The 23022-nt window shown below is 41.9% G+C and overlaps 1 protein-coding gene across 1 annotated transcript in view; it reads right to left on the bottom strand.

Moving 5' to 3' along the window:
• Positions 1 to 23022, bottom strand: part of MDFIC2 (MyoD family inhibitor domain containing 2) — a gene marked incomplete at both ends in the record, with an annotated part of 47031 nt that overhangs the window by 12993 nt on the left and 11016 nt on the right. The window contains one exon of the mRNA XM_082487816.1: positions 5695 to 5733. Within this exon, the coding sequence (XP_082343942.1) occupies positions 5695 to 5733 (39 nt within the window). The remainder of the gene's footprint in view (positions 1 to 5694; positions 5734 to 23022) is intronic.

Here is a 23022-nt window from a genome sequence, read left to right on the forward strand (position 1 = left end):
ATCTTTTTTTATAGTGTTCTTTATCTCAAAAACATTGTAAATCAGATATCTTCCTCCCACTCTTTTGTTCATTTGCAAATTTTTATTATTCTAGTTTAAAAAAGCAATGGAGTGTCAAGAGTCAGTGTATATTGTTTATGTTCTTTTTTGCTGTAAAATTACTTTTAACTATAAAAAGTAAGATGTACAGCAGGAAAAAAAAAAGCTGGATTTAAGGATGCTTAAAAAAGAATTGAAGGGATCAGTGTGAATTTTGTGTTGTTCGCTTACACTTTAGAGTTGTAACGGACTTTGCAAGAAGGGGGGCCAAACGCTTTCTGAAAAGGTTTTTATGTGCTAATTCAAAAGTCCCTATTGCATCAGACATCATCATCCGCATTAGACACCGAACATAATTCATGCTCTCAACGAACACAATAGCAAAATTCACAACTGCTTTTGTAGCATATTCACTGGATGGTTTACAGGTGCCTGCCCGGAGACCTGCACTCGCCATCGCCCAGTGTCAGAGCCTGGCGCCAGGTCCTCAGGAGCCCTCGGCTGATAAGCACCGAGATAAATCACCGGATTTTCACGGGACCTTCACAGCTTTGGTATCAAGTGTTAACCACAGCAGAAACATAACCTCAGCTGGTCACCAGGCAATGCAGTCACTGAAAGCCACGGGCCAGGGTGAGGGATACGGCCGTGCATCCTCCGGGAGAGCCGTGCCGGAGCTCTCAGGGTTTGTTTCTATATTGGATCTTCTAAATTCTCCTTCAGCCACTGTTTTCCTTCCTACCAACTTTTTCTTTAGGTCTGTATTTATGTCCTGGCTGTTGGGACTGTATGAAATAAATCCATTATAGTAATTGGAGTTAGTCCAGAGAGCAGCAGGATCTCATGGCATTTCATGTACTGATTGCTGATAGGTTGTTTTTTTTTTTTTTCTTTTGCCTGTTTTGAATTAATTTACTCCAGTTTATGATCAGGGCACCCTGTTGTTACTCCAGCAGCTCTTGAAAGAGATCATCCTCTCTGAGAGTCTCCAAGAAGGAGTGGCTATTTCTGAAGTTGAATTTATGCCCCAGATTTGGGGTTTGGATCTTGCAGGTGGTGTGCGGCTCTATCATGTGAAACAACCCTGAAAAGCGTTTGTAAAGAAAAATAAAGTCTTTCTGTATTCTTTTGTTTCTTTCTTTTTTTTTTTTTCTGTTTCAAGGCTGCACTTTCCTGACATTTTACTAAAAGGGATAATTAAACATACTCAGAGCAATAACTCTCAAACTGAACCCAGACGGAAAACACACAGCCCTGTCCTTCCCCCTCCAAGTGGAGGGCTGAGCATCTCTCTGTTTCTATTAATGTCAGTAGGTCACCCCAGCCATCATAGGGCCCTGCCGGTCCCTGTCCCCTCCCTGGGCTGCAGGGATTTGGGATGCAGAGCCCCACGCAGAGCCTCCGGGGTCAGGCGGCTGATGGGGCTGCATGGACACCCCGCACCGGGTGCTGGGGCAGGTCCACCCCAGCGCTCATGGGCAGCTGCTTGTTGTATCGGCTGGGAGAACTCAAAACCCTCAAATTCTCTTTACTCCTCACTGCAGAGTGTGAAGTTGGAGATTCTGATGCATTATCTTATTAGAACCGATCGTGTTGTTTTCAAATTAAAGAAAAAACAAACCTTATTATTATTATATTGCCTCGACAGCACTGATGCATTAATTCAGTCTTTCTTCCTTCCTTCCTCTCTCCCCATCTATGATGTTAAGACTATCTGCCAATATGACCAAGTTTCAGAAACAAAGTTCTAACCAGAACAGAGTGGCCAGAAGTGGACAAGGCTTTATTTAATACGTTGGCACAGTAACTAAAGGTCGGTCTCAGCCATGGACATACTTGTGTAATTGCTCACTCTGTTTAGTTTGGGAAATTTATAGGTAATGTAAATCAGAAAATATTGAGTTTATTACAAAAGAATTTTTTTCCACATAAAACTCTGTGTCATTAAATTTGGAAAGCACATAAAATTCTCAGTTTTATTTTTGGTAAGCAGTATCTATTGAAAAGTGAAAATATCAGAAGGATCTCTAGGCAGAATTTGTGAACTTTCCAATGAAAAGGCTGCACAGAATCTTCCTTTCATGTCCCAAGGTCTCTGGCAACTGTGCCACTTTCTGAATGAAACTGAAGTTATGTGCCAAGAGTTTGTTCCCAAAGCAGGTATTATACACGGTTATGGTCACAAAGGTATCCGTGCACAGTATTAATGCCAGTGGAGTTCTGAGGCCGTCAGCATTTTGATTTGGTGGAGGGGAACACCATCAAAACCACATATATTCTTAAAATATATTCAAAGAGTTTAAATGCCGTCAAATAGAGCTGCAAATCACAGAAGATGCAGCATTTCTCATAGATGGTCCTTAAAGCTCTACTCATGGTAAATTGGCATGTGATAATAGGACTACAAAACCCCATGTCTTCTAATAAGTTATAAAAGCTTTTCTTTGATTCAAATCCAATGATGAGTGGTGATCTGTGAGAGTGTTATGCTCCTAGAGATTTTCCTAGCAAACTCTTCCATTTTTTTCTCTCTCATCTTCACGTTATAGTGGAACGCAACCGGGAGCTGGACTTGTCCACTATAGCAAACTTTATTAATCTTATTACCATCTGAGCACCTCCCTGTGTGCTGCTGAGCAGCCTTTGGTGGACTGCACTGGAAAAACCATTTATTTAGCTCTGCAAGGGCCTGATCCAGTATCAGCAGATGGCAATGGAAAGAATTCCAGGGAGCTCAACAGATCAGGATCCAAACCAAGCCCCAGTACAGTAGCCTTTCTCTGGATTTCTTTTCGCTTTTCCTCAGCAAGAGTCGTAGACAAAGCAATTAGGAATATCTGAAGTAGAAGATGTATCATGCCATACATTTTTTCACAAAACATTTTTTTCCCGGGGGGCACCGAAGATGCAGAACATCTATTCTGGGGGCACACAGAAGACATCCAGTGTTTCTTAATTATGTAATAATTACTTTTAGGACAGTGTAGTCTTCCCGGCTCTGGCAAAGACAAACATGGTAACTGTTCTGCTCACAGTATTAAATACATTTCTCTCGCTACGCGGTGGAAGGATGTGTTTAAACTCACAGTCTATCACTATTCCTGGATAGTGTAGGAGAGCCCAGGAACACTCAAGATGTCTTTTCCTGCGTATATTAACCTGTTCAGAACAAAATAGTGTTCTCAGAAAACATGACTCTTACGGCAGAAGAAAGTTTCCTTCATGACTGTGCTACACAGGTTTCCCAACATCTGCTTGTTCCTTTGGGTGCATGAAATATTAGGTTCAGCCTGCTTGCAAGCACAAACATATAGTTTCTTCTCACCATGGCACCTTCACCATGGTCATTTCCACCTGGCTTTGTAATGTAATGCTGGCAAGTGTGGTACTAGCACAATGTCTTCATTGTACGAGCTTTCAGAGGAGAGCCGCGGAGTTCCTGCAACCTCGGTGAAACACCAGTGTCTCCCCAGCGCCGGCTGTTTGTCCGGCTTTGCGGGGAACCACAAGGAACCCAAGGAGTTTTGCTGGTGTCCGATGTGAGCGGTGAACACCAGAGGTTTCAGGTGTTACTAAGTGGTAGGTCAGCACGCTCAAGGATCCAAGGGATGGTTGGGCGACCTTCAGCGCACCGAGCTCGGCAAAGCCCCAGGAGCGGCACCCCCGGTCCGTCCCCCTCGGGGCTGCCCGGGCAGGGGGTGGGTGAGAGCTCAACCCTCTCCTCAACGCTTCCTCGCATCAAAACTTTCACGGAAGCTTTTGCTCAAGGCTCAGGTGGGCAAACCCTTCCAAGCAAGGAGGTCACAGCCCAGGCCCTGAGAGGAAAAAGTGGGTGTCAGTGAAACGGAAGAGGTGTCGCTGTTTTTAACACTGAGATTAGGCAAAACCTAACCCCCATTAATCCTTCAGAGCAGGGCCTCTGGTTTGTTCTTTTTTCAGTCTATTCTGTATTCAAAGCAAGTACATTTTTTCTGTCACTATACCGCTATTGTTAACAACTGTAAATGTATTAAAAACACAGGGGCATTTTAGTATGTGTATTGTGCATAAGAAATATTGTTACATGACAAGCTCCAATTGGCAAGTGAAAAGAGGTTTTATTGAAGGAAATAGCAGTAGCAAACAGTGAACTATGCAGAATAATGGTAATTGTTCCTTTAACATTGGCAGCGCACATTCACTTAATATGAGTGCTCCTCTGTCTCTGCCTCATCCAGACCCAGAGGACCTGTTAGACAAGCAGGCAGCCACCTCTCTCTGGGATCAAGCTGTCAATGCAAACTTGCTTTCTTTCTATTTCTCGGAGCTAAGCTATACCCCCAGAGCTCCCGAAGCTTTTCCTGAGTGAAAGCTTTAAAAAAGCTCCATTCTAAATTACATCACACGAGCTGTTCTCTTCAGACTGACAGAACAAAAGCGGGGAGGGGGGATGAGGGGGGGGGGGGGAAGGAATGCCAAAAGTACCGTCTGAATGACTTCCGAGTTGCATAAAATGATTTACCTCCTCATGCTTTATCAGAGCAGACTAACGCTGGCTTGACCTTGCCTACCAAACCCCCAGCAGTGTCCTCTAACTAAGCAGAGAAAGTTCGCACGGTGTGTGTTTGCAATACAAATAGACACAGGGCCGCCGGGTGCAGGCCTTTTGCCTGCCGCAACGGGGCCTGGGGTGGCCCATTAAGAAAGGTCCTCATGGGGGCACGTTGCTTTCTAAATTTTTTTAGATGGCGTGGTCTCTGACGCAGCCAGCTCCTGGCTACTGGAAGAGCACAGCCTGTGGGTGCTGCACAGCCTGGTGCGTTCACCCGTTTAATCAGCGACATCCCAATTAATGGTCACGGTGAGGACTGTTGAGGGCCACTGCCAAGATCTGAGAGGTCTCTCAGGCTGGGTCCAGCTGGGACTCTGCAATTAAAGGTCATCATCAGAAGCAAAGGGAGCAGATAAGCATTCCTCACTTCTGCGGTGGCTGAGTAGGAAGCAGACATTGGCATACCTCCCCCTTCCAAAGGCCTTCATGTGGTACCAATTAGTTGGAGAGCCTTCACTGAGGAAAACACCCTCAGCTGGGGAGGAAGGGGGCCACAGGCCTTTCTCCTTCTTCAGCAGATATATAAAGGTAAGAGGAAGAGAGCATCATGATGGCTGTTCTCCAGGTAAGGTGTAGAACCAGCAGCCCTTGTAAGGTGGCTAGATGTCAGTTTGGGGGATGTCTGATCCCAGAGTAACCTACTGAGATCCTGAAAATTGAAATATGCATGTTTTGTGTGGCTCATAGGCTGACTCTTTTGGGGTTCTTACTCAATTTTCATAGGAAAAATGTTTGTGAGGTTTAAGAACTTGTTATCCTCGTACTCAAAAGCTTGTAGGCTTAGCCCACTCCACAGCACTTCTATGCTTGTTCTGCTATTTTGAGTAAACCTTAAAATGTTTAAGTCATTAATATAAAGAATAGTCTCATTTTAAAGATGGCCTGAAATCTGAAACAGATGATGAGTCAGTACTAAGGCAAAAAATGTTGCTGACTTTCCCTGTGGGATTAGAATAATTGAGCTTGTTTTCTTGCGTGAAAGCGGCAACTTCAGTAGTTGCGGAGATGTGGAGCCGTGCCCTGTGTAGGGTGGGGAGAAGGAGCTGAGAAGGTGGGGGGCTTACCTGAGCCTCCAAGGGGCTGTAGGATGGGGCTGTCCAGTTCTGCAAAACAAGAATGGGAGAGGAAGGCTTCACAAAGCAGGAAAAGTTCCTCAGCTGGTGGGGTGGGTTTCTTATCCCACACAGGCACCAGTGTTTTGTAAACTGCTCACAACTGTATAGTTATCAGAGGAAAGCAAAAAGTCAACCTCTTGGGGCTGGAGGCTTAGTTCCCTAATTAACTTCACAAATATGGAAAAAATAGATCTTAATAGAAGCTGGGATATACCTCTTCACCTTAAGGACCCAGTGTCCTCTGGCCTCTTGCTGAGATGATTTTTATTCCGCCCTCCCGCAGGGGACACAGCCAGTTCTCATATGGTCAACACAACTTGTCTTACCCAGAGGAGCAGAGCCTGCCTGAGGATCCTGACTCACCAATGCAGCATTGCCGAGTGAGTAAAGTTTATATTTTTTGCTATGTCTTTTTTTCTTTTTGGTGGCTTACGTCAGAGTTGTCTTCGCATATGGGATCAGTGAAATGGCTCTGCCTTGATCCATAAGGGACCATCCTAATGCCCATTAAAGCTGATGGAAATGTTTGGCTTCGGGGTGTACTATATCAGGTGTTGTATCTGCTTCCTATGCCAAATCGTGAAAATCTTAATTAGGCAAAATCTTCATTAAAATAATTGCAACCGAGAAAAAGACTTGTAATGAACCTGAATACAGACCTCATCACTGTGTGCTTTGTCACATCCCTGTTCCTACCAATGGTACATATGAAGATGCTGGGCTTCCAATTTTTGAATCTAGCAGAATAAGTTATTAAACATAACCACTATAATACATGCAGCCTAGTTTTCTGAAGCACGGTTATAGGATATGGTGGGGGTTCAAGTTTAGCTCACCCATCTTTATTTTTTGGTTTCAGCATGGCAATGTTTCCTGTGCTTCTTTAGGTATATTAGGGCTTTGCAGTGCCTTTTATGACTGTGGTACCTGAGTATCTCAAACTCAATAGTGATGGCAAAGCAGAACACTTCACGCTGTTTGTAGTGCTATGCATTTCTCTTCTGCTTGGAGGGGAAGACATAAGTCTTATCTAAATGACTGAATACTTGGGTGATGTTGTGATCCCACTGGGTGGGAGGTTTTGTGCCACACGGGGATCATCCAAAGAAATGTTCTGCAGTTTTGTTTTGTTTTGGTTTTTTTTTTTTGTTTTTTTTTTTTTTTTTGGTAAATCTGTATTTGGGTGCAAATTGTGACAAATGCTAGCCTACCTTGTAAATCTGAAGTTGTGCTTGTAATAGTGGCAACCAGAAGCTTGCTTGCTTATAAAATGTGGAACATATGATCTGGAAATAACTTTGAGACAACAGACAGGGTGCCATGGTCCTATTTCCAGGCTCTTGATTCAAGTACAGCCGCCCTTTCCGCAGGACAGCAGCGCAGCTCCCCGTGGCATGGGGACAAGTGCCCGGAGGCGAAGGCTTGTGAGCCTCTGACACTATGCCACAAGCAAGACCTGGAGTCCATGGGGCGCTGTGTGGCTGAGAAGAGATTCGTTTGCTTATGCCACCGTGCAGACCACACTACCCTCCGCTCCCACCCTGCAGCGAATCACCTCCTGTATTGCTCTGCCTGGTACGCCGCTAGCTACGTGCTTTGGGGTCACATAGTGAGTTACTTGCTGTCATGAGGACCAAGGTCCAGAAAGTTTACTTAGGAATCCGTAGCTAACTTTTCTCCCTTCTACAAGCATGTCTAAGCCAAGCTTTGTGCTCCCTTTGAGCTTTACTAAAAGGAGAACAGAAATATTTACCTCTTTCTGTGTGTTTGTTTCAAGCTGTGATTCTTCTGGGAGGTGTGATTTGTTTGCGTCTTTCCATAACAAGTGACAAGGGTTAAGGTTGCATCTGGGCCAACCTCTTTCAAAGTGGTTTCAAGTAGTTTACTTAAAGAGGGATTATTTCATCTGCCACAGCGTAAGAGGCAGCTCTAAGGTGGTGTCCAGCTTGCACAGAACAAAGCCACTGAACATTAGCTTAAGGCAGGGAATTTAAGGTCCAATAGACAGTAAGATCACAGAGCATAGAGTGATAGTTTGCAAGTGTGCTGCACCTGAAGAAAAAAGAAATTGCTCGATTTTATTTTTTTTTTTTTTTCCTTTCCTGGTGGTACCAGAAAGACTGGGAAAGGCTGGCAACAACTGCCCATTGCAGGTGGTGACTGCTTGCATCCTGGCTGCCCCTCGGTGAGTGCTTGCACTCACCGTTAAATTTTTGTGTGCCTCAAATAATCCCCTACTAAGTGGGGACACGTATAGTTCCTAATCATACATGATTGTTTAGGTGCTGAAGTCGGGTCTGTCAGTTAATATATGCTCTGTAAATGCAGTTGTCAATGTCTTGTGGTTGCCTTGTTCAGCTTCAGAAAGAATCTTAAATTTTTGTGCAACAAACTTCTACAGCTATTACAGCTTATGGTCACTAGTTAGCTACAGCAAGAGGGTCAAACTTTGGAAACTGTAGTTTCTTTTCCGCCTGTAGGTTTCCTCCCCCTTCAAGTCTGTTTTCTACTCTTGCCAGTACCCTGCCTTCTGTTTAAAGGCATTAGTAATACCAAATAAAGCTAAAGATGCTCGTTATACCAACTAAGTTGTTTCCTTTTTAATCAGAGCACACGCTTATGCCAGGTTTGGCATGAAGAATCTGTGTATGTGTCTGGTTTAGGGCACAGAAAGCTGATCATTTGTTAGAAGACTAGTGCGTCGCGTATAATTTTGGTTTTAGTTGTACAATTTACTGGGAGGTTGGTATGAGCATTGGTAACTTAATTTTTGCTTGGTTGGAGGTGCTGGAAATATAAAGAATAGGAAATAAAAGGCTATTGCCATGTGTGCGGAACTGTGGTTTGGTAGCAGCAGGTGTCTTGTAGTTAAGTGGCCATCAAAACCTTTTTTTGGGTGGCAATAAATTAAAAAAATCTTCAGAAAATATATCAGTTTTCAAAGAGTAAAGAAAGATGCAGCACTTATTGTAACACAGGTTTGCAGTCTGTTTCCGATTATCCTTTTGGCTGGAGAGTTGTGGTTTCTAATTGTAAGGTTAAGGAATCCTTTTTATCTATCTCTTGCCTCCTAATCCTATGCTAGACAGTATTGTTTTCTGTGCCTTTTGTCTTCTGGGGAAGGAGACAATCTCTGGCTCGTGCAAACATCTTGTTAAAGTCTGCTGAGGATTAGGGGGTGTGACAGTTTTCTTGCTGAGCCTTTTTATTGGGGATTTTTATGCCTGCTTTTCTGGGAGGTCTTTGAAATGTCTTTTATGTAGCAATCATTTCACTCTTGCTTTGTTGTCTCAAACGTTGAGGCTGTATTCTTCTCATCTGTTCCTGTTTATATTCCATACTAGCTGGTCATAACAGTTAAGCTCGAAACCATCATCACGCCCCGCGCTTCTGAGTTGCAGGAGTGTTGCTAACTGCTTTAGGACGATTGCAAGTCTGAGCTTTATTTTAGGGCCTCTGAAGCTTCAGCCTGGTTGGTTGGTATGAAATACTGTTAAAGAGGTTCTAACCTAGGGGCAGGATGTTTCAAGTGTCCACAGGCAGGTATAGCCATTTAACAATCCTCCTGTAATGAGAGAGGTCCCCCTCAGGACAGCGTTCACCACACCAGCTGTAGCTGGTGCGAGAGGTGTTCAGTCTGGCCTGAGCTCCTACAATAATCCACGGAAGAGACAAGCCCGTCCTGCTGGCGAGTCATTCCATCTTGACAGGAGAGTTTAAGCCAGGAAAAAACTGCTCTTTGAAAGACTTGTTTTGCCCCAGCCCTCACCCCACCCCCCTGCAGTTGCCTGCAGACAAAATGCAGATAATTACCCAGACCAGAAACCAAACTTCTAGGTGACTAAAGTTGGATAATATAAAGACTGGTCCTGGCCAAAGAAATGAAAGGACTTGGCTTTTCATGAGAAATTTGAAAAACTTTGGTAGTTTCACATTTCGCTTTCAGAAAGCTATGGGGGTGGTCAATGTACTGAAGTACAGGTAAAACACAAGATCTTGTTTCTTAAAAAAAATTTATTAAATCAATGCTTCTGTATCTTGAGTGGCTATCTTAAGACACACTGACTTCTCATATTTTGATTTTTTTTTTTCAATGAGATGGTAAGCACATTATTGCTGGTTTCCCACAGGGCTTATTTCTGACACTACGTAAGCTCAGGTGCAGCTGGGCAGATCCCAGGTTGGAGGTTAAGCGAGGAGCCAGGGTTATGTAGTCTTGCTAATAATGAAGGCATCAGAAGCGGGTTTCTGAGACATTTGTATGGGAAAAACTGGTTGCATCACCTTCCCCTCCGACAAGATTAAGGTAAAAATAGTGTTTTCCCGAAGTCATTACCAAAACTAAGTGACTAATGTGCACAAGATGCTGTTTCAATCTTTTAATCTATCTAAACCCTTAGTTGTTTCACTGAACGGTGTATCTTATCTTTACAGAGGAAGAAGCTACCTGCTTAGGTGTTTATCTTTTGTGCTAATAAATACTTTCCTAAAAGCTATTTTTTCTCTCCCTATTTAAAATTTGCCCCATGTAACAGCATTTCCACCTGCCTTTGCTTGCAGCCACTCTAGCCTAATTTTTGTGTCTAAAGCCATATATATCGTTCCATTTCACACTTAACCACAAAACCCACTCTTCCAGATATGACCTCAGTTTATTTTATATTGCATGTCTTTTTCTTAAAGTATTTTATACATAGCATAATATGCAATGATACGGCACTGATGTTTATCAAAATTGTTTCACACTGCACTTATTTCTATTCTTGTCTTTTGGATCAAGTACAATACAGCTGCAGATTAATACCACCTTTAAAAATAGGTTTAATGTGTTTATTTTCTTAACACATTCACTCCATCCACTAACTTGTTATATGGATTATGTTTAATGCGAATCTTGTGGGACTATCCAAGGGCATTTATTTTCTATTGAAATAACAATTAAGATAACACACAAACTAATATAGTAATCAAATAAACCTGACAAATAACAAACTTTTTTAAAGCTGCAGAGGCATGCTAACAAATCTATTTGATCAATATATGGGATGTGAGAAAAGAGGAGACAAGATTGACTGATGAATAAAATGGAACTGACACAAATAGGCTGACAGCCAGTCGCAAGTCTCTTTAGGGCAAATGCAATTAACTTAGAATAATAGACTCAAATTTGATGGTTAGAAATGCATTTTTATTAACAATCACAGACTGAATCATTATGCGCTCTTATGAATAAAATTGTAGTTATACTGAAAGTCTGTGTATACATGTATGCATGTACATACAAAAAAGCCTTGTTGAAGGAGAGCTTTATTTTTGTGACAGAATAGCTGTATGAGATTTAAAATATAAAGCATACACAAGTATAAATCTAAATATTCAAACCAGCAATATAAAAACCACATATGTGGCATGCTAGTATTAATGATAAAGGCAATAAGCATCGGTCCCAGGACTGCTTGTTCTTTTGGGATGTGAAATTGCAATTGGGGATTTACAGATTTCATTCTGAGGCAGAGAAGTCATTACTAGAAACATAAGCTCATTCTCTTTACTTTAATAGCTATTTTAAATCATTCATTTAGAAAATACATTAACTATTTATTGTATAGGCAGTACACTTCTGTTGGCATTCCATTTTCATGCCTTTTCATAATCCTTTTTAACAAATTATTTTATTAAAAGAAGATTAGAATTAGCAAAAGGATCCTACCAATTTTTGAAAATGCTACTCTTGAAGAAGGATATTTCCCATTATTAACAGGTATGCAGTATTAAAACTTTAAAGGGAGGGAATATATTCAATTGCTAATGTGTCCTTTTTCTTTTGACCTTCATTGCAAAGGCTGATTGCTATTGGTAAATTACTTTCGAAATTATTAATCTCATTTAATTTCTGAATAAATATATAATCTTCTTTTTCCCCCCAAAAAATCCTTGGGATTTAGATATGAAAAGAGCTGCCTATAGGATATGTTATGGTGCAGATGTCTCTTATTTGTGGGAAAAGATAAAATAAACCACTTAAGGCAGAGAATCTCTACGTGGTATTAGCAAAGTATAACATGACTATGAAACCATGATACCTGCAATGCTTGGTGCTTAAATAACTGGGGGGGGGAAGTGTAGTGGTAGGAAGTAAAACTGCACTGGAAATTATTTAAACCCTCTGTCTTAAAGCTCGGTGTCCTTGGTGGACCACTGGTTGTCCAGGGACAGGATAGCATCAAAACATGATGCTCTGTCGTTGCCTATAGCATGAAGAATCTGGTGTGACACGTCCTTGTGGTTCTGCGACAATTTCTGGGGTTGCGCGACTGTTTCCAAGAAGCAACCACCCTCGGTTTTCTCCACTTCGAAGGCGGTTTTAATCCACCCTGTTCCTCAGAAGCGAGGAGTGCGCAGATGTACTGGGAAGGCAAACCGTCTAGTGCCTGGTAGGGGAGAGGCTCATGGAAACCATTGAGAACAGGGACAGCGTGTGGCTGGGGAACAGATTTTCCTGGTAAACACCTGGTGTCTGGGGGAAATTGTAGGCTGCCATTTTGGTTTTCTGCCTTGAATCAGCCCTAAAGTCATTGCCATGAGGGAAAAACTTGGGAACTCCAATGGCTGCAGGAGACTTTCCATCTGTGGTGGTTTTTTTTTTCCTCTCCTCTCATAATCTATTCTAGATATTCACAGCAGCCCACTGCAACGTTTCCTGAGCTGGCTTCTCGGAGAGCTGGTATTGCCTAATCTTAGAGATAAGATGGATGGATCACATGTTGTTCTAGCACCACCAAACCTGGTGTGTGCCTAAAAAGGGAATAATTCTGTCAGGTCTGGCATAGTTGTTTTACGTTTACACAGAAATTGTTGCAAAATGCTCAGATTGGGACTGCTAAAGATTTCTCACAGAACTGCATTTGGTGTAGAGGGAGTTTGAGTAGTCAACTTCATGTATCTATTCAGTTTCTCCTTACCATCTCTGTAGATGTGTCACTGGAGACCGATGGAAGAAAAATGACTTCTTCAATGTGATATCAGAAAAAGAATGTGTGCTCTTTTATGTCCAGTTACTGAATGCTTTAAACGAGAAGAGGGTCTTAAAATAGCTTATATGAAAGTTTAAGTAGGTAAACAGACTAAGGAAGGAAGACCAGATATCTGCTGATTTAAAGGGGAGCAGCTTCTTTGTAGTCGATGCCCAACTTGAACAGGGGGCTGGGCCTGTGGACTCAGTTCTTCCATCTTGTTGGTTTTAGGCTAGTGAAATACTGGTGAACTCCACGCAACGTTGATGGATCGTGATGTTAGAGAAAGGAGGCTCAGGCCCTGCACGATGATAAACTAATCCTTCACCGATGTAATGGTCCAACCAGAACATGCGTGGCTCACTCCATCCATAAATATCTTGGGGTCTGCTTCTGACCACATTTAAATTTGTTCACACCAGCCTCATCTCACTTGCTTGAATGGGCTTACTCCTGAGTTAGAATGATACATGTCAGAGAAAATCCAGGCCCTTAAAAATTGAATCTTAGTTTCTCTTAATAGCTGCTCCGAACTTCCAAAAAATATATTAGAAAGCAAAAGATGCTTTTAAGCACATTAGGTTTTTTCTTAACCCAGCAGTAGTAGACTTGTTGGTGATGTATCATACTTACAATATGTTTCAATTGGCATTCAGGTTCCGTATTTTTCTATTCCCTTCTCAGAAGTTATTTCATTAAAAAAAAAAACTAGGACTAACAAAATGTAGCTACCAGGTTTTGAAAATACTTATCCTGAAAAGGATATTTTTCCCCAGCACCTGCCATTTTTGTTCCACTCCATCTTAAACCCGTTCAAGTTCAGAACTCTGATTTCACCATTTCATGCTCTCAAAATATTAAGATTCCATTCCCCATTCCTCATCGGTTTACACTTTCCTCAGTTTTTATCTTCTACAAATATGGCTTGGCCAAGATGTTCTCGATGAAACAAAAATACTTTCCCTTTCCTTTCTGTTCACCTCATCCTCGAGCAGGTGCCAGGCAATCTGCGGTGGCTGTTCTGCTACCTGAGAAGCATTCATATATAGAAACACCAGGCCAGCCTCTGTTGTCACAGCGTGGAACGCCAAAAATAGATGACATAAGAACATATTTCTTCCCGTGAAGATTTCTGCAGCTACGTGAAGTCTCCAGATAAGCAGGTTTTAGTGTTAGAAGAGAATAGTGTTGGAATGAAGAATCTAGACCGTGTTTTTATAATATAAAAAGAATCTCTATAATATATATGTTTGATTAGGGATAGACATATTTGAATATTCCTTCCTCCTCCAGTGATGAAGAGCTGTGCCAACAACTGGTCCTTCATGTCAGGCATGATTGGAAAGCCACAAAAAAGTAAATTGCTTACAAAAGCCATATTGTAACTTATTTAATTGCACAGCACTGATTAGCTGTGTGATTCAAGGCTATCTTGAAGGCTGAGTTGCACTAGACATGTTGTGTTAGTGCCACTGCCATGGGGGAAACCGGTATATTTTTAAAGCCAAGGAACAGTGCCAAAAAGTATTACAGATGATACATCTGGAAAGGACCTCCCAGTTCAGCTAGTCCCAGCCTGCATGACATGAAAATACCTGTAGGCTAATCCCTTAGGTGTTTTCCCTCTCATGTCATCTTAGACACCATCAAGTGACAGTGCCTGAAAAGCTTCCTGAGGCAGAGCATTGACTAATCATCCTCGCCTGGAAGATATTTCCCTACCATCCAACCTACATTTTTTTTCCCTTTCCCCAAATAAGTATAAGGGTAGGTGTCCCACTGTGGAAGCGGAAAGAAATGTAATGGGGTAAGAAACTCCAGGTGGACTAAAGCAGTCAGTGCTGCGGGTTCTTCAAAACTTGATTTTTTTTTTTTTCTTTTTTTTTTTTTTTCCCTGGAATAGTTTTTTTCCTCCCGGATATTGATGGTGCTGTTACTTATGCTTTCCTTCACAGTAAAGGGTCACATTTTGTTCTCTCATGTGGGTTTTTATTAAACCAAATTGCTCTTAAAGACACCAAGGCAACTGTCACTTCAGTTAGGACCTGAGCTTGCTAAGGTTTGATAGATAGTTTATTTATAACGGGCAGCGTCGGTGATGATGGGACAAGGGATTGATTCTGCTTTAGCTTCTATGGCAGTGCTAATAAAGTTCTCTGGCTCCCAGATAACATCTAACAGGCCCTATACTGCAGTCTGGTTAAGACTCAGCTGGTGGTTACTGTCCGGTAAATGTTCAACATATTTGAGTAACGCATTAGTAGAAAGTTAACTGTAGTGACTGGTGATTTCTGCCGTGGCCTGAAATCTGTCAAACTGGATGCACAGTGCAGATATTGTTGAAATGGTTCTGTCCCTGAAAACTTGAGTTTTACTTAGGCAGTTGAATTGTGACAATTTTACAGATAATAAGCAGCGGTGAGGACATGGATTTTCTTTTTTTTTTTTTCTTAAGAACACAAACGCAGCCTAGGAATAGCCAGGCACAAAACTTTCCTCTTTTGAGTATTAAAGAGGTAGTAAAAAGCATATTTTTCTCCAGTTTTAAATAGTCCGAGTTATAAACTTTAGCCTCTATACTTCTTAAGATTTGCTTTATTTTCTTTTGTAATCAGAGGACTACACTGATTCACTTTCTAGGTGGCTTTCCAGCTGTTTATAGTGTATCTTTCTAATTTCTTTAGCTTCTGTTTGAATTCTTCATAGAAGAACACTTATGTAATTTCACTGAAACTTCTAATGTTCTCCCAAGAGAAGGTGAATTTGAGGGTTACCATTATGCTTCTCTTCAAACCATCTCTCCCAAAATATTAAGGGAGGAAAACCAGAAAATTGCACTGAAATGGCAAAAAACACCTATATATAATGCTGCCGCCTTGTGAACCTAAGCAGAAGAATTGTAACTCCCTTGGAATTCAGGGTAGTCCATAGAGTTTTGTGATTTTGGGGGACCAGGCTAGTTCAGGACAATTATACTGTCTGACTGGAGCTCATAGAACCGCCCTCGGTAATTTTTCCTTCAGAGGGATTTATTCTTTGCTGCATTAGTGATCGCAGTCAAACCCCACTGCGTATCACCAGGGCCCCCGTCTTTAAGGCGAGGTGCTGCCCCCGGAGAGCCAAAGGGAGTTTTGCCATTGACTTTGATGAAAGTAGGAACAAGCCCTGTATTTGCAACTTAAAGCAAGTAGGTTAGAATTATGAAGAATGATTATTTAAAATAGCAATGATGTAATATCAGTGTCAATTCCATTATTTTAACAGATGTAAATTTGCTCTGCTCTTGAACTCTGGTGAATTTTAATGGCAATATTAAAGAGATACTATTAAGACTACTTAAAAGAACTATTTGTAAAAAGTGTCTCCAGTTAGGGGGGGGGGAAAGTTTAAATTGCTTTTTTATTCAGTCTGCACAATTATTTATTTGAATGGGTTTGTATATTGCAAATTAATATGTATTAGAAGCTGAAAAGATGACACAATAATTCCAGTAGCCATTGGATATGGGAGAGCTTGCACTATTTAGACAAAGCAAATGGACTTCTTATCCAACCATAATTTAGGTAGTCTTCGTCACAGGGCAAACAAGGATTTTATGATGTACACTATGGGCAATGTAGTTGAAGAAAGTAGTTGAAAATCAGCATCTAACTAACTTTAGGGTAAATTTACATACATTCCAAGGCAACTTCCATGCCAATAACTCCAGTGTTGTACGTGGCTGATGATGGCTACTGTCACTTCCCTGGTAGTCAAAGGGAATTGAGGATTTGGATGTATTCTACAGGGTCCAGTTCTAACTTTACATGCAGCCTGCATTCCAGTTGGACGCTGATGGAGCAGGAGGGCCGTGTGGCCAGTCCTGGAAAGAGACCTCTTAAAACTTATGTACAAGGCTGTTAACATCTGCTCTTTCAAAAGTGGTGTGTTTTCTGGAGGGAAAGTTTAGTTGTTTTAAAACCAATTCTAGGGCCACAGTCCACAGCTCACGAAGTTAAATGGGAGATTTTGAGCAGGCTGACATTGAACAAGCCAGGTTATCACAGGCCAAAAAAGAAGGTGTTGCAACTTGTGTGTGTGTGGTGTTTTTTTGTGGTGTTTTTTTTTTTTTTTTGTAAAAGAATTGGAAGAGTAATAAACAACACTAGAAAATGAGACTGAGAATCAGGGGGAAACCAGACTCTAATAACTCAGTACTGGCATTTTTATTAAGGGCTCAACCTTTCTGTCATTAAAATCAATGGCAGTCCTTTGTGATCTTTATCTCACCTACAGCTACTAATTTTGGGTCCTCCAATTATTTCTGTTTATTTCTCGGAAACAAGCAGAGCTCATCTTCATTAAGAAGTGCAGGGCACTGGCAACTGCAGTTGAGGCTCTTGGCTACCCAGGAAGGTGGATATTTAGAATATCTAGGTATTATGTATATCTAATATAGTATTAGATATAAAAGCTTGCTTCGATACTGTCTCAATCTTTAGGATGCCTCAGTTCCTCAAGACAGGTGGTGGCATAGGGCAAGGTGAAACAAGCCTGCAAAGTTGGGATCTGAACTGTTCAGAGTTTAAAAAGGCTCTGGGCTGAGCTGTCACTTGGTTTGCCATAGAGTACCTTCCTGTCCCGATGTCCAAATCTAAGAAAGAATTAATTTCATGCTTCTACATAATTGCTTCACCTCCACTACTATTAATTACCTTCATGGAGCAAATAGGCTGTTTTAGTGGTTAATGGCTGAAAAGGATTTGAGACTCTCAAATGAAAAGCAAATATTTGTTGTGTTTTTTTTTTTTTTAACCTGATTAGGAAAAATAAATATAAAGTGCCCGAGCACAGCTGGACACTGTGAATTACTTGACCTAGCGATTGTTTCTTCAAAGTATTTGAGTACAGTCTGAGAATGCATTCTTGGAAGTATTCAGTTTTTTGATGGAAGAAGAAATGTCTCTTTCCATTAGTTTTTATTTCTTCCTCTTGCTGCAGACAAACCAGAATATTACAAAGGGCAAATCCATGAAACTTTTTCTAACTTTCCCTCGGGGGGAGAAAGCAGGCTTTTTCATCTTAAAATGACAGTCATTCAGTTGTGCAAAAAACGCCTTTCATTTCTGCAAAAGCCACCACATTGAAAAATATAAACTGACCTATTATGGCAGGAGAGAAGGTGAGAGTGTATTTGTCTGTAGCACGCTTGTTTAAAGCCATACAGCTAGGTGTAGACATCACTGTGTATAAATACTGTCTCCATGGGCAGAGAGCACTTCTTTTTTTTCTGCTGTCAGTGGAAGCACACCATGACTACCACTTTTTTGCTGTTATCTCTGGATATAGCAAAGTTTACTATATTGCGCAACAAACCATAGCGGTCAGCTGCTCAAAGTGCATCTCCTTGGTCATCAGGTCACCCTGCTTTTGCCACAACTGACCCGGTGCAGAGTGCTCGATGCAGCCTGTTTGTAGCGCAGTTGACCAAGTAACTATAACTCTGCATAAAGTTTTAAAGCAGAGCCAAATGCAGCCTAAAGGGCAAGCTTGGAAGAGATCTCCTGCCAGAATTCAACCCCCTTTCTGCCAGTCTACTTGTAACTTACTGGTACAGTCTACACAGGGCTCTTGAGATTAATAAATATATAATCCTGTATCCCACAGCCCATTACCACACAGTGGTTGAAACATTTCCCATTAACAAAACACAGGACATGCAGGTAAAAATATCAATGCATCTCATTAAAGAGAGGGGAAAATGGAAAATATGTATTACATTAAAGCCAAGTTTTGCGCTCTTTTGCAAAGTTTGAGGGGAAAAACATATTTCTCCAGGTGGTCCCTCAAGTGGAGGGAAGGATACAGTTTCTTGGCCGCACCAGCAATTAGAAACAGGGCAACACTATATACAAGATGTGGCCTCTAATTTAGACCAAGGCATTCTTCACCCCCCTCTTCTATCAGAAGCAGATACAGTAACACACATAAGCACAAGCCGAACCCCAAGCACATGAATAATTCTAGTGACTTTGCTTTTGAAATCTTGGTCAAAAGAATCATACCCAATGTTTGCTTTTTGTCAGCATTGCATAGGTTGTTTCAGGTTGCACAGCAACCCGTAGAGTCCTGTGCTCTGACTTTCTTCAGCAATAATAAAGAGCTTGTGTGTGACAAAGAGATGAAGGTGGGGCTGAAGTATGTGGGGACTGAACCTTTGGGAGAAATAATACAGGAAAACTGTATGTGATGAATACATGCATTGCAGACCCATGACACGAAAAGCAAACAGGCCAAACCACTCAAACCTTTGTGCAATAAAATATTTTCTTACCATTTTATGGGAGTGCTTGAGACTGAAATCAGTACTGCAAAATACTGGGAGTGGAACACTGGCATTAATTTCAATGAGCAGCTTGGTCAACCACTAGGTCTCAATTTTTCGACCCTCTGTTGAACCAGCTTATGCCTGGGCACAGAGGAGCAGATGTTCAGATTGTGCACTGGGCCCAGAAGGGAGCATGGCAGTTGCTAGACACTCTGCCTGAAAGAGGAGATTCAGCTGGACCAAAGTCCCTTTATTCTTGTGAGTAGATAAACTTACTCTTTCACTCCTTGGGCTGAAATAATCGAGCCCGTAACTCAGCGGGAGTTTTTTTAGGGAAGCAGCTCTGTTTGGTATAGACTTGTAGACTTTTATACACCATTTCTCAGATAAATGCAAGCATGTCGAGCATCCGAACAGGTCTCCTACCATGCTTTAGGGTACCTTAGGCAAAACCTGGTGTATCAGTTTCTACCTGGGATCTTTCTACCTCACTGTTAATGTAGTGTTTCTGGAAAGTCCTTTAATCTCTGGAAAAAAATAGCCAAAGAAATTAGAAGCTTGGAATGGGAGGTCTGTTGGTTTTCTGCTCTCATAAACTGCCTGCAAAACACACGTGGCCCTTAAAGGGCCGTATTGGGGGGAGAATTCCCCTGGCAGTGCAGCACCACATGTTTCTGCTAGCCCATGCGCTGCGTGCAGCTGCACAACGTATCGCATAACGCCGTCAACTACAGGCACGCCGGCTTGCCATTCCGATAGGGCCCCAAAAACTGTAAATAGCAATAGGCAAGAAAACTCCCTGGGACACGGCACTCGATTGACCCATGAATGCTTGAGCCAACTGCCCAAGGCTTGTACTCCGTGTGTGAGACTTGACAGGTGGCCATGCCTGGCCCAAGGCACTTAGTTTGTCCCAGGCCCTTGCCATGGCTGCCTACCCTGGTCTTGAGGCCGGAGCCTGGATGTCTGCCAGGCTGGCTACGAAGGCGCTGTGGCTTGCTTGGGGTGGAGGAGATGCTGTGGCCCCCAGACTGAAGGCCATGCTCCTTGTAGGGTCCTGAGAATAACTGGGAATCCCGAATCCTTTTGCTGACATTGCACTGAAAATGCACTTTCTATGGGCAGAAGGGGCACACAGTGTGTGTGCAGGTAAGATTTTACTGTTAGTCCAGCTCATGTTTCAACAGTCCAAATCCTTTAACTGAGAAAAGCCTTGATTATGTAGTCACAACTGCTGTACAATCACACCTAACCTTCCCAGTGCCTACCCTCTTTATGTGGTGGTGTGCTCACCCTACCCATGGAGTCGTCCCAGTGCCAGATGATGTCCCATCCCACATGACACCCCGAAGCACCTGCTGTGTTTCCACCTTGTCCATCTTACCTTGTCTCCAGGTAATGCCTACCCACAGGGATCCAAAACAGATGAGGGTGCTTCTATAGAGCCAGCAGGGCTACCCTGCTGGGGGTGTGTGACCTTGAGTAACTCCTCTGTAAGGTCTATCGGGTTATGGGGCAGGAAAGCATGAAGAAGCAATGTTAGACATTGTGATGTGATGGTACAAGGGCAGTAATAGGGGTGTCTCTGTCTCTTTGCCTCCATCCTTTCTCAAACAGTTTGGGAAGTTACACGTGAATCTCAGCAATGTTGCCAGTAGTAGTTGTCCTAGGCAGCCAGCAGTATCCCAAGTCTTCATCCTGAACTGTTGCCGGTGACTGCACGCTGTGCAGCACCATTCAAGAAGTTCAAAGACTAGAAATGGCAAGTGGTGGTGACTTGGGCTGTGCAGCTTCGAAGAGGACTTGCCCTGGTGTTGCTGGGCAGCAGTAAGGAATTCTGCAAAGAGGAAACCCTAGGCGCCCAAGGTCTGCCCTGCATACGACAGAGAGCATAGTTCTTTCTCTGGACCAAGTGGGCAGGAGGTGGGTGGAGTGCAGCTGAGAGCTGCCACAACCTCGGCTCTGCTCCCCTGAGCTTCTTGCAAGAGTAACTGCCCAGGCACGAGACAGGAGATAAATTAATTTACACCTCTCCAGTGCTATGGGAACATACCTTCTGTTGTGAAGCAAGAAGAGGGGGAGCGGTGCTGTGCTTCTGGCAGGTGGGATGGGAGCCAAGGGGAAGTTAGGTTAGATGCTGGCCCAAAAAGCACTACCTAGACATGTGCACCACTTGTTTTCCCAAAGCTGATGAGAATATATAATTCTAGTTCAATCATTCAATGCTCAGTTATCTGACAAGTTTTTGTTTTATGAAAAAGTATGTTCACAGACTTAAAAAAAAAAAATAAAAAAATCCCAACTTGGGAAAACTATGGCATTTTACATATAAAACTGTTTTATTTTGTGTGAAATTTAACTGAAATGATCTTAATGACTTATGTAAAGTGAAATACCGGGTTTTCCTTTTTCTTTCTCTTTTAGCCCTGGTCTCACACAGGCATATTAATGATTATTTGTCAAAATCACACTGTTTGCTTACAAGGTACGAAGGCTTTTTAGACACTATAATGACAGCTTTTGATTCACTTGATAATATTTAGAATAAGCCATAAAAGCCAATCTCTGAACGAACAGACCGCTTTTATTGGCTTTTAGTGCTATTACTGCGATCATAAGTGGTAAATTGGCCTAATGCAAGTAATACTGCTGTGTCATACTGTAAAAACCGCTGCTTAGTTTTATATTTTATTTATTTTTCATGAAAAAATTTTAAGGCATGGAGACTGTACTACCCTCCTACAACTATTGGTGATTCCCTCCAAGCAAGAGCTGGGGAAGCTTCTGGTGTTTGGACTTTCTTTTCTTAGTGATCACCATCCCTGATGGGACAGGGCTGATCATAAAGTGAGGGACCAAGAGTGTGAGTCAAGTGAATATCTACCTGAAGCTCATAGGCTATTTATTTAAATAATAAATAAATTAGGAAAAAAAAATCGTTTCTTAGCTGGAACATGAAATGGGCATATTTCAAATATGTTATGCTAGATTTTTTTTATGTCTTGTTTTATAAAAACAATAGCATTTTTTTAAATATTAAACAATTAAAATAGCTAAAGAAGACAATAAGTTTGGTCAGAACTTTGTCTAACCAGAGTGACTACCAGGTACTGTAATTGCTTTTTCCTATGGTTTTTTTGACTTTCTTCTCCCTCCTCCCACCATCTCTTCTATTGTTTTGCCCGCTCCTGTAATATAAGCATGGATTTCAGAGACTTAAAATTCCAGTAATATCCAACTTCTCTTTTAATCAGGAAAAAGAAAAGCTTATCATAGAATTTTATTTGGTTTTGCAGTATTTATATATGAGGGAAACTGTTAAGAAGCAGCAAAGTGAAGAGGCTTACATCTACTTTGGAGTTTCCATTCTTTTCTCTTCCCCTTTGCCCACATACTATCAAAGTGGGCTCTTTTCAGTCGGGAATACTAACTGATTTATCAGCTGTGATGTAAGTTTAGGACCAGCAATCAGTCTTAAAGCCACTAGATTTCACTTTGTTCTGAGTCAAACTGAGAACTGTTACACATGTAATAGTGTGGGCTACCCAGCATATTAGGCTTCTGTTAACCAACAAGAGAGAAGTTGTGATTTAGCTTAGTATTGACTACTTTGGTATTCATTGAGTGTGCAGAGCAAGGGCAGCTCACACGGTGGAAAGCTGAAAGAACAGCATCTGATAGAAGTGTGTTACACGAAGCAGTCCTACAAAATTGTAATTACCCGAGGATGCGCTCTGTTTTGCTAAGACTTCTCTCAACTTATTTCTAAGGTCTCTGTAGTAAGAGCGAATGTCACGCAGAGAACCAGCATGAAGCGTGGGTTAGCAGAGCGAAGTTAACCTCAAAGACCCTTTTTCTGACTGTCAACACAGAAGTTGGAAAACTTAGGAAGGCCAGAGTTAGGGAATACCAGTCTGACTTTAGCTATAGTGATACTTAATAAGAGCGTGTTGTTGG

This window comes from Vanellus vanellus (assembly GCF_965231255.1).
Source record: "Vanellus vanellus genome assembly, chromosome: 9".
Taxonomy (NCBI): domain Eukaryota; kingdom Metazoa; phylum Chordata; class Aves; order Charadriiformes; family Charadriidae; genus Vanellus; species Vanellus vanellus.